At 35.6% G+C, this 17,924-nt stretch overlaps 1 protein-coding gene across 1 annotated transcript; it reads right to left on the bottom strand.

Annotated features, from left to right (window-relative positions):
• Nucleotides 1-1,283: 1,283 nt before the first annotated feature.
• Nucleotides 1,284-16,244, bottom strand: LOC140161275 (uncharacterized). The gene is made up of 3 exons (XM_072184746.1): nt 16,073-16,244; nt 2,774-5,278; nt 1,284-2,060 (listed from the first exon to the last, which is right to left on the bottom strand). Exons 2-3 carry the CDS (start codon nt 5,254-5,256, stop codon nt 1,907-1,909), a joined length of 2,637 nt encoding a protein of 878 aa, XP_072040847.1. The 5' UTR covers nt 5,257-5,278; nt 16,073-16,244; the 3' UTR covers nt 1,284-1,906.
• Nucleotides 16,245-17,924: the final 1,680 nt, after the last annotated feature.

Raw genomic sequence — 17,924 nt, 5'->3', positions numbered from 1 at the left:
CTGACACCACCCTGCGCCGCGCAAGCACGAAGTGAGAAATTTGTGCAAGATGAAGACCTATTTGAAGCCATTTGTTGGGCCATTTTTCACTATTATTGCATAAAATTTTAATTTGAGAAAGCCGAAAATTTGATTGATAAATGAAGGCCAAATGATTTTTACACTATTATGATTACCTTAGGCTAAACAAAAAAGGGCCCGAACTCAATTTACAAAATTTTAAATATTACACTGGTGCCGACTGACACACGTAATTAGGGCATACTAAAGCATGCATGGGTTATGTTGAAGTCAGCATGGAGTCCATCTTAATATTGACTTTGATGACAGAATGTTCCCGCCAATTACCTCACTTTTCTATATTTTCAGCCCATTTTGGAGGCTTTTAGCCCAGATTCACGCACTTTTCAGGGCTTTCCCTAGCTCTTGATCAGAGCCCTCGCAGTACCTTAGAAGATCCAGTGATCCCCAAGTAAAATAAACCCAAGCAAGTGACTGGTATTTTTAAAGAAAATGTATATAGGCCAATCCCTGCCTGGTTTAGACCATTCTGTAAAAAAAATAATACCACTCCCAGCAGTACATGTACATGGTACAGAGCTTGCCGAAGGCAAGCTTCACTATTGGCAAGCTACATAAGTCACCAACAAGTAAGTAGGACCACTATGCAGTAGGACCACTATGCAGTAAAGATCACTGTCTCCCTAAGATATTGGTCTACAAAACCCACAAACCGCGAAAGTCCACTCACCGAGCCGCCAGGCGACCTACAGCCTAATACTATACGCCCCTAATACGAATACTGTTATGCATTTACACAATTATTTCAGAGAGCCATACCACTAAGGGAGAGTGACAAATAAGTCACGCATTCCAAAGAGGCCGAATTGACATAGGTCAGTCCTTCCCGGCATAGGTGCCATTTTGTTTCCGACATTTAGATATATTAAAAAAATACATTTGTTGACATAGGCCTAATACAATTTAAAACTAGATATAATGCAGACCGTTCACAAACACTTGTTAGGGGGTGGGGGGGGGGGCTGATGCAAAAAAAGATTTCGGGCCCCCCTCTTTTCAGATCTCAAAATTTCAGCCCCTCCCCCTCTTTTTGACATGTTAATTATGGGTCAACCCCATAGAAAAGCATATAAACTCAAGTTTCCCGGGAAACTTTGTGGTCAATTTTTTCAGCCCCCCCCCCTTAGGAGGGGGAACATTTTCAGCCCCTTAGGAGGGGACACATTTTTCCGCCCCCTTTAGGAGGGGACACATTTCACCCCCCCCATTTTGCATCAGCCCCCCAACAAGTGTTTGTGAACGGTCCCTAAGGCCACGAAGTCCAGCCGTGAGATGTCCTCTGATAACAACAACAAGAATAACAATTTATAAAGCGCCAATATACAAAAAGTCAATTGTTCGAAGGCGCTGAAAGGCAGACACAAGAATTCAAGTCTGATAGGCTTGTTGGAACAGATGGCATGATAACCTTGAGATATGGAGAAAAACATCGTGAAAAATGTTCAATAAATAGTTGGTGACGTGTGCGGTACAACAATAAATCATACAATCATGCATGTTCATGAACCTCACTGACCTGCATTGAGTTGAACATTAAACTATCTTCAATATGAAAGGTCCAAATTTTAAATTGATCGTCGGCTTTTCCTTCCAGCTACATACACTTTAAAAATATATCATTAGATTTATAAAATTTACTTCGAGGACATAATATCAAAAATGTGAAAAATATCAAATTTTAATAATTTGTCATAAAATTTGTATCATATCGTGAATTTCAAAAAATGAAAATTATTTGATATCAGAAAGACATTCTTCGTATTCAGAATGCAATTCGATATGTCTGATGTGCACTCATGTCCCACAAAAAATACCGTCGAAACGCTCAAAACGACGTTGTGACGATGACGTTAAAGGCGCCTGTCGTGACCTCATCGTAGGACGGTGGTGGAGGCAAGTCTTCTTCCGTGACATCACCGACGTCACCAGGTGCCGCTATGAAAGACGGATTGTAGTCTGCAGCTGAAGGAGCACTTGGTCTGAAAGAAAATGGAATAAAAATGTCAGTGTCAACATAATTTTACTAGGAAATATCATATGAAATGGTTGTTCATTTAATACTGAACATGATGAATGGGCTGATTATGGGCATGCCACAATGATTCTCTCACTTCAAAATGCATAACAGTGGATCAACCTCAAATGCCCATCATCTTCGCAAACAGTTTCACTCTTACAAAGGGCTAGTCGAATTTGACTAGATTCCTATAAGATCTCACTAGATTTCTAGTCGGGTGAATAAATTTGACCAGAAATCATGTCAAATTTGACCCAGATAAATTAAACGTTGACACAGATTGGGTGTAATTTAATGAGATCTTATATATTATGAGAAAAGTTTTTAACTCTCCACATACATAAACGACAACCTACTGATTTTATATGCGGTACTTCACCAGGAATGAAGCCAATTTCAAATGTTCAACTATTAAAGAATTTAGTCTTTTTAAGAGTGTTCTATCCGCAGACGAAACTTGTTTCTTGTTTCAAGTAGATTAAATGTGATTTGTTGATTTTACAAGATTCCGAGAAGCTATTATATAGAAAACGATATAACCAGCTACTACTACTGCTACTGCTGCTGCTGCTGCTGCCGCTGCCGCTGCCGCTACCGCTACCGCTACCACTACCACTACCACTACCACTACCACTACCACTACTACTACTACTACTACTTGGTATATTCACTTACGTATTTCGCAATAGGCCTGGCTGGAATTCTGGGGTAGGCATAGACACTGCCTGGGCATAGCTTGGTAGATCACCTGTTGGTTGTGTGAACGTTGGTGGATAAGCAGGGTGTGTACTGTGTGTAGGATTAGAGCTCAAGAGGTTTGCTCCTGAGGGTGTCACATTGGCATTTCGTGTATTGAAAGTTACGGATGTTTGTCCTGCATTGTGTGTTACGTTGGATGTGACGAGGGAAGTAAACGGGTTTGCTCCTGAAATTGTTGCAATGTTGGCATTTTGTGTATTAAAAGTTATTTGCCCCAGTTCAGCATCGCCTGGACTTTCCTCCTGGAAAGTCTGGCTAGTATTTTGTGTATTAAAGAGTGTCGCAAACGGGTTTGCTCCTGAGGGTGTCACGTTGGTATTTTGTGTAATAAAAGTTGTTTGTCCCAGTTCAGCACCGCCTGGACTTTGCTCCTGGATAGTCTGGCTGGTATTTTGTGTATTAAAGAGTGTCGCAAACGGGTTTGCTCCTAAGGGTGTCACGTTGGCATTTTGTGTATTAAAAGTTGTTTGTCCCAGTTCAGCATCGCCTGGACTTTGCTCCTGGATAGTCTGGCTGGTATTTTGTGTATTAAATATGTTAAAGAGTGTCGCAAACCGGTTTGCTCCTGAGGGTGTCACGTTGGCATTTTGTGCATTAAAAGTTGTTTGTCCCAGTTCAGCATCGCCTGGACTTTGCTCCTGGATAGTCTGGCTGGTATTTTGTGTATTAAATATGTTAAAGAGTGTCGCAAACCGGTTTGCTCCTGAGGGTGTCACGTTGGCATTTTGTGTATTAAAAGTTGTTTGTCCCAGTTCAGCATCGCCTGGACTTTGCTCCTGGATAGTCTGGCTGGTATTTTGTGTATTAAATATGTTAAAGAGTGTCGCAAACCGGTTTGCTCCTGAGGGTGTCACGTTGGCATTTTGTGTATTAAAAGTTGTTTGTCCCAGTTCAGCATCGCCTGGACTTTGCTCCTGGATAGTCTGGCTGGTATTTTGTGTATTAGATATGTTAAAGAGTGTCGCACGAAACCGGTTTGCTCCTGAGGGTGTCGCGTGGGCATTTTGTGTATTAAATGTTACGGATGTTGTTTGTCTTGCATTGTGTGTTACGTTGGATGTGAAAAGGGAAGTAAACGGGTTTGCTCCTGAAATTGTTTTTTGTCCCAGTTCAGCATCGTCTGGACTTTGCTCCTGCCATGTAGGACAAATACAGGTAAGTACCGCGATCCCTAAAAGACATGCATTTGTTTGTCCCAGTTCAGCATCGTCTGGACTTTGCTCCTGGCATGTAGGTCTATTACAAATACAGGTAAGTAATGCGATCCCTAAAAGACATGCACCTGCTACGCCTAGTGCGAATCCGTAAGGATGATGTGTGAAGCCTACAGCGGTCATAATAATTCCACAAACAAAGCACATTCCAAAAATGCGATAAAGGGCACCTCGATTTTGAGTTGAATCGCTACACAGATGTGTAATAGTAGAAATAATGAGCAATAAGCCTGCTGTTGTAAGGCAAACGGTACCAATTAGTCCACATCTTAAACGATAAGGATCGTCGTAACCTTTTATCCAACCAATACATGAAAAACATATACCGGGGACAAACAATGCCCAACCGATAACGTCGAAATCATTAGGCAACGTTGTCTCCTCCGATTCTTCTATATCGGGATTTAATGCATGGTTGGGGGTAGGATCGGGATAATGGTTGATAGAAAATAGTGCGCTATAAATAGGAAGCGATCCTGTTCCTGGTTCGCTAGTGGGAACGGAGGAACTAGTGTTTGCAGCGCTTGGATTATCTGTAGAATTAAGCTCATCATCTTCCTCGAAGCTTCCATATCGTGATAGTAATAATCCAAATACTAATAATAACAATCCAAATCCGAAGAAAGAGCACCCAGTTATAATAAAGACAAAGATGTTATAATTAAACCCTACGCATGCTAGGACTAAACCCATTAGTTCAAAAATAATATCCAGAATCAAAAAATCATTTCGTATTCGCTGATTCCAGCTGGTAGAATTTGGAGTGTTGCCTTTCCAGTCTTTCCTAAATCCTATTACAGCTGAACTCAAGATCAATGTGCTTCCAAGCACAAGAAGAATGGGACCAGCAATTTTCGTACCTGAGCCTCCCAGTTCAAGAAAATATCCAATCCATATTAAGAATGTTCCGGGAGTAATACACAATATAAACCCGAGTCTGAATCCACAAAGGAACCCATCAAAGCGATTTCCTGAGTTTTGCCCAGACCCACTAGTATTCAGCGTCTGCGAAGATGTTTGTTGACCGTTGCCGAAGATAATGACTCTGTTTCCTATGCGGAAATGGTGTCCTATTCTGTGTCTTGTTCGGTAGTTATGGTAGACACGATGGTGGCGTCGACGGGCCCTTGCCTCGGCCCTTCTTCTGTGGCCACCATGACCACGTCTTCTTAGTCCGACACCCATTTCTAATTATTTCATCAAGGATCTGAAAAGGTAAATATTAAAATACAAAGCATCACTATTTACTATAGGCCTACAACTTGAAAGAATCAAACGATTCTAACATGTCTAAGGGACGCATCATTTGACTTCCAAGGGAAAGGCTGGGAGTTGGGTCAGACAATCTCTTTTTTGCATCAGGTATTGACCAAGATTACCTTTTTTTAATTTCATGTTTTATTGTGTACACAGTTAGGTGAGGATTTTATTTAGTTATGAAGTTTTTTTGTTTTTGCATTCATAATGGGGGATTTTTTGGCACGTGTAGTGGGAGATACGGTGTACCACGAGGGACATGCAAACTTCAATCACCTTTTGCCAACTTCAATCACTTTTTGCCAACTTCAATCACTTTTTGCAAACTTCAATCACTTTTTGCAAACTTCAATCAGTTTTGCAGACTTCAACCACTTTTTGCAAACTTCAATCACTTTTTGAAAACTTCAATCACTTCAATCACTTTTTGCAAACTTCAATCACTTTTTGCAAACTTCAATCACTTTTTGCAAACTTCAATCACTTTTTGCTTATACATGTACTTTCATTGTAGTATCACAATATCACACTAATAGTTCTAGTTCCTCGGCGGGGAGAGAGGCGTGCAGCACCGGTGGATTTTGTATTGTCAGAGAGGGCTCAAATCATTGTCCAATTAGGCAAATGCTATATCACCCATTCAACCCCCATTCTATTATTGATGAAATCACTGCTGATAACTCACAGTGGTTTCTTAGATATTCACCGACTTATGACTCAATGGGTCAATACTATATCTAAATATAGCACTTTAAGGGGTACTACACCCATTGATTTTTTTTTTGCATTTTTTGCATTTTGTGAAGAAATTACAAAAAAAATTGGACAAAGTGGTATGCAAAATGAAGGGCAAATCTTCTCGTTTTATTGGTGGCATCGGTATCAACGTAGCTTACATGCTTTTAAAAGTAGAAGCCAAAAGGTGGTACATCACTGATGATTTAAATTCACTTCATTTTGGAAAGCTTACTATCAACGGATTTCGTTAAAATTTTGGATATGTGTTGCTAACACGTTAGGGAAATAAAGTTGATATGTAAAATGGGAATAAGTGGTTCCTGATTTCTTTTATGACTTCATGAACTTGGTGCTCCACAACTATCAAAAAGGAACTGGTTACAATGCTTCTATTTTCAATGTTGAGCTATATTTTGTATTTTTAACTTGCGACATTATTTCACTGAAACATAATTAAGCCCCAGGTAACAGGTTACCACAACCATACTGCAGCAATGTTGAAAAAATTGTATTTCTTGTCACCTATACCACCATATTGGGTAGTTTTCCGTAAGCTTAACGTTTGTGATTTTGGTAACTATTTTATATTTATTTGTGAAATCCGTCTCAACTAGGCATTCTAAATTGTACTCACCATTTACATCCCAAGGTATATTAGTATATCCACCTTGCACTTCTCGATATATATCCAGTTAAAGACAGAATATCAAAATTATTCCTCATTATGATATCACAGACTCTTACATGTGTATTCAAAATTGATGCTTAAATTTGACCTGAAGTCCTGAACCAATTGACCTATAACCTGACATACGGTGACCTAATAGCCTTTTCTTCTCCTAACAACACATTATATAATCAAATTGACTAATGACTATTCATCCATTGTGTAAGTGTTTATTTAATTTATTCAGTGTTATATATTTTGCATGCACCACTATAGATTTTCTATAGAGAGTATAACAAAGGATTTAATGTATTCTATTCATGTACCCTACTTGAACATGTTGAAAAGAATAAATTATAGTTTGTTATGAAACACAGATCTGATCATCTGAGTTACTAGGATACACAGTAAACAAAAAATATATAGGGCTAAAATGACTTACTACAATGTGTAAAAGCATTTTTTTTCTTATTTTTTTTCATTTTTTTTAAATTTCACATGATCCGTGCATATACCCAGATAGCATGGCAATGGTGGCCCAATGAAGGGCCAATGTTTGAGTTCAATTGGCCCAACATTGGCTGACAGTATTGGGCCAATCATGTTTTGCTCATGGGCCCAAGGTTGGCTCAATATTGGGCTTGGGCCAATGTTGGCCCCAGCTTGGCCCAAACCTTGTCACAGTTATTGAACCAACATTGGGCCTGTACCTATTTCTCATTGGCAAACAATTGGCTGCCAATGTTTTAACAATATGTAATTTTAGTATTGGGCCAATATTGATGCAATGGATTACTTTAATTATTGGACGTTATTGGCTCGGGAAAAGACGATATGTATCATCTCTTGCCCGCTTCGCGGTAAGAGAGGAACACTACGACTCATCAATAGCCATCAAGAGTATTTGATAGCATGGTGACACGTACTTTAGAAATTATCTTTAAAAGTATGGTCAGAGAGTTGATATTCTTGAGAGGGCACTCTATTCACGTCGTTTCTTTTCCAACGCTAAAAGATCACGAATTTTGGTGGTTTGCAAATGAAAAGTGTCCGCACTATCGATTGATTACGTAACTGTTATGAATAATTTATTAGGTTTTTCAATGCAATCGCCTCGACCCATTAATACATATTATCTGTATTATCAAAGTACTTGGAATAGCAATCCGGTGAGTTCACTGAACTACGCCCTAATACTGATGGAGTTTTAATGGCGCTAATCCTCTCCATACACAGATGAACAAATACAATAGATGAAGGTCAACACGTATGACCTCCTATGTGACATGTTATATGTGATGTACAAAACCTGAATATCATAAAGATCAGTATTCGTTTGTGCATATGAACTGCACATTTACGTTGCTAAATATTACTCATTATATATAATGACAAATATTGGTATTATGACAATACGGTATATACATTGTATATAAAACGACTAACAGATCCTACTATCATGGCGTCAGGTCAATGTTCATCATATCCCGTATGTTTCCTAAAATTCATTCATATTTGAGACAAATTGCTGTGCCCATTTTATAGGTGCACAGGTAGATCCGTGTTTTTTTAATTTCATTTCCTTTTAATGAAAGAATTAAGGTTTTCCACTGCACGGGGGCCACAAGGGTGATACTAATTTTAATGCTATATTTTCAAAACGAATGCGTGTTCCCGATTGGCTCTATAGCGATTTCACAAAAAAGGTATTTCTAGTACAATGCAGCGTCGGACTCTAGCTGAGAGCGTAGCCTAAGTCATTATAGACTCCAAAAAGGGCTCTCCATACACAAATGAACAAACACAAAGGAGGGTAGTCTCCTCCGTGACCAGCTTGATTTCGATCGGCGAAACCAAATTGGCTGCAGAGGAGACGGGTAATTTTGCCATGCAAATGAGGTGAGTGTCATAGCCCTGGTATGGTCTTAGAATTGAAATTGCCGAAAATTCTTGTGTATTTTCTTTAAAATAAATAATCCGTGGTGTTAAATAGCGTTTGCCCTGCGTTTTATCATCCGTGGTTTTGTTTCCTATTATTTCAACTTAGTATAATATTTAGGATTTAAATAAGGTCTTCCAAACACTAGTACTCATCACAATAATTATTTGTTACCATATTGTTACCCAATTTGTTACCGAAATTGGTGTGATAACCTATATTGGCTGCCAACATGATGCCAATGTAAAAATTGCCAATTGAAAGCCAAGATTGGCCCAATATTATATACTGATGTAATGCCAATCAAACGATATATAAAAGGCCAATGATTGGTTTATTATTGGCCCGAGATCAGCTGCCAATGAATGGTGAGCCAATATTGGCCCAATATTATATACTGATGTAATGCCAATGCAACTTTTTGCCAATATTGGCCCAATAAGTATATGTTATCTGGGTATCGCCTAGCTATAAATGAAAAAATATTTTTTTAGACCAATCAAATCAATATATGAAGAGCTTTGTTGCAAAACCCCTTACATCCACTTTTGACTTTTTGAGAAAAACAGCTTTTTTTAATTGTGCAAGTATTACTTGTTCGATTTGATTCAATTTGGGATTGGATAAAGTGTTGATGAATAGAAACTAAAAGAATAGGTTTGGGACAATTTTCAAGGCTTCCTATTTATTTTATTATTTCTTTTATATCGCACCTTTTGTGGATGTAAGGGGTTTGCAACAAAATAAATTTACCCCTTTTCTAGAAACCACTTTTGCAATCAAATTTGAGCCCATTTGCTTGCACTACATTATGTAACTTGACAAATGCTTTGAAAATCAAAAAGAAAAATTGAAATATCTCATTTACTTTTTTAATTATGAATTTGTTAATTTAATTCGGGAAAATGGCATTTTTTGGGTATTTCCGAAGGTACACCTTTTGTTAATTAAAATGATTTTTTCAAACATAGTGACCCAAAAACAGTTCCTTTTGGTTTTAATAGGTAAAAAACATTCCAGGCTACCATTATACATCAAAATATTTAAAACAAAACAATTCTATATTCATTTAAAGTTCAGATTTCCGGAAATTCCCTAAGATTTCCCAAACGGGAAATATGCGATAACTCCGGAAGGGAAGGTGGTATTAAGGTCAAACAACCACCAAAATGTGTATTTTTACCCACACTATAATATTATGCCAATAACTCAATTTGGCCAAAAGTGGATGCAAGGGGTTTTGAAACAAAGCTCTTCATATGGGTGTAGTATGCCCTTAAGACTTTAAAATTGATAGAAATCCCAATATCAATATTAACATCTGAAATAGTGTATAAATAGGGGCCTATATGCCAACATACATGTGTATTTGTCAGATTAATTGTGATTTCGGAAAGGATCCACAGCACATATATGGCAGTGATTGACTTGGTGAACATAATTACTTAAGCTGTTGACAATGACAATTTTACATCAGGTGTCTTTTTAGATTTATCAAAAGCATTCGATACCACACAATTTGCTTGATTAACTTTATCACTATGGTTTTAGAGGTATTACACACAAATGGTTTGAAGATTATTTGAGTAATAGAAAACAATATATTATTATAATGGTGTTCCATCTCAACAGCAAAATTCACTTGATGTGATTTCATTTGCTGATGACATCAATTCATTTTGCTCTCACTGAGGAGATCTTCAACAAAGAGCTTGTAAATGTGAATAGATGGTTCAAGGTAAACAAATGATCTGTTAATGCTAAAAAGACTAATTACATGCTACTCGAGTACAATTTGCAACTGTATCTTGATTTATCTGACAGGCATTCTTCAACACCGCTTGTAAAAGTACCAATCACTAAGTGTCTAGATGTACAAATTGACCAGAATATAACTTGGAAAGAGCATAATATTGTTAAAACATGCTCAAGAAATGTCGGTATTATTAATAATTTAAAAAACTTCCTCCCATATGAGGCATTTTATACATTGTATTGCTCTATTCTCTAATTCTTATATTCTCTAAGTATTGAGGATGCACATGTTCATCTTATATACATGATCTTTTTTAAATACAAAAGAGGGCATTTCGTATTAGTGATTATAGAAGTAACACTAATCCCTTGCTGATCAGATACAATGCTTATGTACTATCATGATAATGGACTTTTACAGAGTGTCTTTGATGATTTATTTATAAAACAGTCTGAGATTCATGACTTAAGGTGGTACTACACCTCTTGATAAATTTGTGATTATTTTTGCATTTTTATCAAAAGATAATAACACATTAGTAACAAAAGTTATGTATAATAGCCTAAGGAATCCAGTTATTACACTTGAATTTCAGTGACTAAATAAAAGACAAGCGGTACGTTATTTATGATAAGAAAAGAGGTACCGCTAGAACGTATACCTCATTTCTTATAACATGTATAATGAACCACTTGTTTTGAATCACTGAAATTTCAGGAAAGTAATTGAATTCCTTGCCCCTATAACTTACTAGTGTGTAATTATATTTTGAGCAGGAGTGCAGTACCACCTTAAACACCAGAACTAAAGATCGTTTGAGGCTTCCTTTTATGCCATCAAAAGAGCTTTCTGTGAAAAATCTAACAAATATGCAGCTTCTACCCAGCAAACACAAAAACGTTTTAAAAACGTTTTAAATAAGTTATATTTTGGCTTTTGGTTTAGGTAAAAACGTTTTAATAACATTAAAATGTCGGGTTATATAAATGTCATGATAACGTTTTAAAACGTTTTATATGAAAACGCACTACAACAATATTTTTAAATGTTTTCAAAAAATGTTATTGTAAACTATTTGTGCAAACATTTTTGCCAAATATTGTGTCAATACTTAAATAACATTATGTTAAAATATTTGAACCCAGCAAACACAGAAATGTTCTTAAAATGTTTTTTTTCAAAACATTTTAATAACATTTAAATGTCGGGTTATATAAAGGTCATGAAAACGTTTTTAAAACGTTATTAAAAATATTTTGGACAAATATTTTTCGCAAAATATTTTTTCAACCCCAAAATAACATTCTGTTTAGAATGTTTTGTATCAAGTTTTCAAGAATGTTTTTGGGATGTTATTAAAACGTTTTTATACCCTTTATATAACCCGACATTTAAACGTTTTCTGTAAAACATTTTGTTTGCTGAGCAGTAGATTATCAAAAATGTTTTTTAAGGTTATGAAAACGTTTTATACTCTTAATATACCCTTTATATAACCCGACATTTAAACGTTTTCTGACAACCTTTTATAACCTTTTGCGAATGATGTCGAAAACGTTTTGTGTTTGCTGGGTAATTATATACGGTATGGAATAATGTTGATTACAGCAGGGAAATGGCACTTCCCTGATTACAGCATTAAAAGCTCATCATCGATCAATCAATTCCGAAATGAAAAAGTATCTTGCAAAGTTACCATTAATTCGTATTGTCTCTGGTTTATATGACCAAATTGGATATATTATTTATTTGTGTCGTGCACTTCCTAAGTTGTTATTGTTTATTGTTATTGTTATTTTTTATATTTATTTATGTTATTTCATATTACGATATAACAGCTTGAAGTTTATAGTTATGCATTTACCATCGAGCTATATAATAGCTTGATGATCTGACAATCTGCTGCCATGTATCGCACCTTTTGTGGATGTAAGGGGTTTGCAACAAAATAAATTTACCCCTTTTCTAGAAACCACTTTTGCAATCAAATTTGAGCCCATTTGCTTGCACTACATTATGTAACTTGACAAATGCTTTGAAAATCAAAAAGAAAAATTGAAATATCTCATTTACTTTTTTAATTATGAATTTTTAATTTAATTCGGGAAAATGGCATTTTTTGGGTATTTCCGAAGGTACACCTTTTGTTAATTAAAATGATTTTTTCAAACATAGTGACCCAAAAACAGTTCCTTTTGGTTTTAATAGGTAAAAAACATTCCAGGCTACCATTATACATCAAAATATTTAAAACAAAACAATTCTATATTCATTTAAAGTTCAGATTTCCGGAAATTCCCTAAGATTTCCCAAACGGAAATATGCGATAACTCCGGAAGGAAGGTGGTATTAAGGTCAAACAACCACCAAAATGTGTATTTTACCCACACTATAATATTATGCCAATAACTCAATTTGGCCAAAAGTGGATGCAAGGGGTTTTGAAACAAAGCTCTTCATATGGGTGTAGTATGCCCTTAAGACTTTAAAATTGATAGAAATCCCAATATCAATATTAACATCTGAAATAGTGTATAAATAGGGGCCTATATGCCAACATACATGTGTATTTGTCAGATTAATTGTGATTTCGGAAAGGATCCACAGCACATATATGGCAGTGATTGACTTGGTGAACATAATTACTTAAGCTGTTGACAATGACAATTTTACATCAGGTGTCTTTTAGATTTATCAAAAGCATTCGATACCACACAATTTGCTTGATTAACTTTATCACTATGGTTTTAGAGGTATTACACACAAATGGTTTGAAGATTATTTGAGTAATAGAAAACAATATATTATTATAATGGTGTTCCATCTCAACAGCAAAATTCACTTGATGTGATTTCATTTGCTGATGACATCAATTCATTTTGCTCTCACTGAGGAGATCTTCAACAAAGAGCTTGTAAATGTGAATAGATGGTTCAAGGTAAACAAATGATCTGTTAATGCTAAAAAGACTAATTACATGCTACTCGAGTACAATTTGCAACTGTATCTTGATTTATCTGACAGGCATTCTTCAACACCGCTTGTAAAAGTACCAATCACTAAGTGTCTAGATGTACAAATTGACCAGAATATAACTTGGAAAGAGCATAATATTGTTAAAACATGCTCAAGAAATGTCGGTATTATTAATAATTTAAAAAACTTCCTCCCATATGAGGCATTTTATACATTGTATTGCTCTATTCTCTAATTCTTATATTCTCTAAGTATTGAGGATGCACATGTTCATCTTATATACATGATCTTTTTAAATACAAAGAGGGCATTTCGTATTAGTGATTATAGAAGTAACACTAATCCCTTGCTGATCAGATACAATGCTTATGTACTATCATGATAATGGACTTTTACAGAGTGTCTTTGATGATTTATTTATAAAACAGTCTGAGATTCATGACTTAAGGTGGTACTACACCTCTTGATAAATTTGTGATTATTTTTGCATTTTTATCAAAAGATAATAACACATTAGTAACAAAAGTTATGTATAATAGCCTAAGGAATCCAGTTATTACACTTGAATTTCAGTGACTAAATAAAAGACAAGCGGTACGTTATTTATGATAAGAAAAGAGGTACCGCTAGAACGTATACCTCATTTCTTATAACATGTATAATGAACCACTTGTTTTGAATCACTGAAATTTCAGGAAAGTAATTGAATTCCTTGCCCCTATAACTTACTAGTGTGTAATTATATTTTGAGCAGGAGTGCAGTACCACCTTAAACACCAGAACTAAAGATCGTTTGAGGCTTCCTTTTATGCCATCAAAAGAGCTTTCTGTGAAAAATCTAACAAATATGCAGCTTCTACCCAGCAAACACAAAAACGTTTTAAAAACGTTTTAAATAAGTTATATTTTGGCTTTTGGTTTAGGTAAAAACGTTTTAATAACATTAAAATGTCGGGTTATATAAATGTCATGATAACGTTTTAAAACGTTTTATATGAAAACGCACTACAACAATATTTTTAAATGTTTTCAAAAAAATGTTATTGTAAACTATTTGTGCAAACATTTTTGCCAAATATTTTGTCAATACTTAAATAACATTATGTTAGAATATTTGAACCCAGCAAACACAGAAATGTTCTTAAAATGTTTTTTTCAAAACATTTTAATAACATTTAAATGTCGGGTTATATAAAGGTCATGAAAACGTTTTTAAAACGTTATTAAAAATATTTTGGACAAATATTTTTCGCAAAATATTTTTTCAACCCCAAAATAACATTCTGTTTAGAATGTTTTGTATCAAGTTTTCAAGAATGTTTTTGGGATGTTATTAAAACGTTTTTATACCCTTTATATAACCCGACATTTAAACGTTTTCTGTAAAACATTTTTGTTTGCTGAGCAGTAGATTATCAAAAATGTTTTTAAGGTTATGAAAACGTTTTATACTCTTAATATACCCTTTATATAACCCGACATTTAAACGTTTTCTGACAACCTTTTATAACCTTTTGCGAATGATGTCGAAAACGTTTTGTGTTTGCTGGGTAATTATATACGGTATGGAATAATGTTGATTACAGCAGGGAAATGGCACTTCCCTGATTACAGCATTAAAAGCTCATCATCGATCAATCAATTCCGAAATGAAAAAGTATCTTGCAAAGTTACCATTAATTCGTATTGTCTCTGGTTTATATGACCAAATTGGATATATTATTTATTTGTGTCGTGCACTTCCTAAGTTGTTATTGTTTATTGTTATTGTTATTTTTTATATTTATTTATGTTATTTCATATTACGATATAACAGCTTGAAGTTTATAGTTATGCATTTACCATCGAGCTATATAATAGCTTGATGATCTGACAATCTGCTGCCATGTCCAATGATGAATTAACCAAACAAGAGATACATATTTTCAGGCCTCCTCTTGGCCTTTCTTCCTTCACTCTCACTTATCGTATTTTTAATATGATTATTTATATTATGTATTCTATTAAGTATTGTTATATGAATGAGTGAAAAATATAAATGAATGAATGAATGAATGAATCCGTATTGCAAAATGCATAATTATTATATGCCTACCAAAATAACCGGTGGGCACAAGCCTATATCAAAGTGCAAGCGTAAAAGCGTAAATAATTTGTGCACAGTAAAGCTCAGTAACATGTAAAACTTTGTATAGTATGAACCTACTTTGTATGCAGAAAGATATTGGTTTATGCTGGTTGTGGATTTCCTATTTGGTAGTCTTTTGGTGATCATTGACACGGAAAATGTTGATAACTGTATAGTTTGAATAAAAATTCCTTTTGTATCATAGATTTGTAATCCCGCCATTTAAACTTTTAAGGAGTGAATTTTGTTCTTTCTACAAACATGATTGTATCAATCAATCTTAATAACATTCAATTCTCAGTAATTTTCATATTGTATTAACTATTATTACTACCAGGCGGCGCGGGGCGCGGTGATACTACTATTACCGATATAAATTGCACCAAATATTCGACGACCGGACGACGGCAAATATAATTGCTTTTTCGTTACAAAATTTTAGCAAGAAAAAAATAACTGATTTATCAATATTAACGTATAATGACTTTTTGTTGCATTGAATCTGGGCATTGAATATTCGACAGCAAATAGAATACAAACCTTTTCTCACCAGCCAAGCGGAATTGGTAAACTATATAGCCTATTGGTCTCCGTATACTACATGTCGTACTTGATCGCATATCATACTGGAATAATCAGCAATCCTTTTTTAACACAAGAGCAGATGTAAATCAGGACTGTTAACAGTCATATTATCACATACACTGCCGACTCGACTCGGGACTCGACTATGATGGAATTTACGTTGGCGTTGGTAAAGTCGTGTTTTTTTCCATGATGTTTTGACAAAACGTAAATTATTATTATTATTGTTATTTTCATCTTAACCTTTGACCGACATTTTAGCGCACTATAGTCTCCTCCGCAGCCAGTTTGGTTATGCTCCCTGGAGGGAGAGTGGAACCAAACTGGCTGCTGTAGAGACTAAGCGCACGACGCATGAAATAATTAGAAGGAGCCTACAATACACTGAGAACTTTACATTGTGGCAGTGTAAGACATAAAACCTGGTTGGAATCAGCAATTTTCTCTGGTTATTTTCCATGACAACGAAGAGAGGTACCGTAGCTGATACTAGTATATCATGCACAGATCAGAGGTGGGTGGACAGGATGAATAAAAACACAAGAGACAAAATAGAGAGAATAAAACACCATCACAGAGTCCAGACACCGAGGCTATAGAGGCTGTGCAATAATTATGAGCTCGGGGGGGGTAAAATAAAGGGGGGCAAGTAATTTTTGGCGAGTAGAAAGGGGGGCAAAAGCTTAAATATGCAAATTTTCCTGCTCGCTGCGCTCGCAACTAGCCAAATAAGGTTTGGAAATTGGGATCCCAAAAATTTGGCATGTGCAAGGGGGGGGGGGCAAAGGTTTTTTGGCGGGCCAAGGTGGGGGGGGCAAAGATTTTGGCGAGCCAATTGGAAATTTGGGGCTCATAATTATTGCACAGCCCCTAAATTCATATATTTGGTTTTATACCGGAATGACCTTTAACCTCAAATCTGTGTATGATTCACTTACACTGGCTTATAGCAAGGCATGTGTGCAAGTTGCGTCACTGTCCTACGTAGGCCTAATTTGTGGGAGAAGTAGGTAGCATTTTGAAGGTATTTCGTTTTATACCGGAAGTGACATCGTCATGCCCTTTGACCCTAAATAAAAAAATACCACATATACATTGGATAAACACTATTCATGTTTGTACATACCGTCACTCTTCCATGTTTTTCTTAGCATGATGCAGTCATGTCTACAGTAGAATTCACCACGACCTTTGCAGGACTTAAACCCCATTAAAAGCTATTAAACCAAGATAACACTCATTGAAAACAGCTCAACTGATTAAATCATATCTTCTCTGGTTAAATACACACAAGATATGTTTCTGCTTTACACGTACAATGGAGCAATGCGCTTGGATTATAGTTTCAGTTGGGTGAACGATTATAAAGCGAGCGCTAGAGAACAATTCTGTGTGGTCTTTGTTTACGAAATGAGACAATACGTGCTTATTGTTAACCAGCGTTCTTGAAAATGAGAAGCATGGTGGTTTGCAGACTTAACACGGTTTGGAAATAATTTCTTCATATTTTTTGGTGTTATCTGTCGTTTACCGGTACATATCCTTCCTAAAACACCAAAGTACGCATATTTCCAAACATCTAAATTAGCTAAACATTTAGGACATGTTACAAAACTATATTTTCTAGAATTTTAGAAGAGTACTTTTAATATTGGCCGGTTATTTTTCACACAGCGATGTTAACTAGGCAATGTACTATTACCTATAACATACATTAAAACACCAAAGTACGCATATTTCCAAACATCTAAATTAGCTAAAAATTTAGGACATGTTACAAAACTATATTTTCTAGAACTTTAGAAGA

The sequence above is a fragment of the Amphiura filiformis genome, chromosome 9 (assembly GCF_039555335.1).
Source record: "Amphiura filiformis chromosome 9, Afil_fr2py, whole genome shotgun sequence".
Classification (NCBI taxonomy): domain Eukaryota; kingdom Metazoa; phylum Echinodermata; class Ophiuroidea; order Amphilepidida; family Amphiuridae; genus Amphiura; species Amphiura filiformis.
This window is presented reverse-complemented; position numbering and strand designations above follow the sequence as displayed.

Bases quoted from the DNA above. Each gene is read 5' to 3' on its own strand.
- LOC140161275 (XM_072184746.1), bottom strand. From the start codon at position 5,256: ATGGGTGTCGGACTAAGAAGACGTGGTCATGGTGGCCACAGAAGAAGG. The intron at 2,061-2,773 runs GTAAGTGAATAT...ATTTTCTTTCAG, and splicing joins CCAGGCCTATTGCGAAATAC to ACCAAGTGCTCCTTCAGCTG.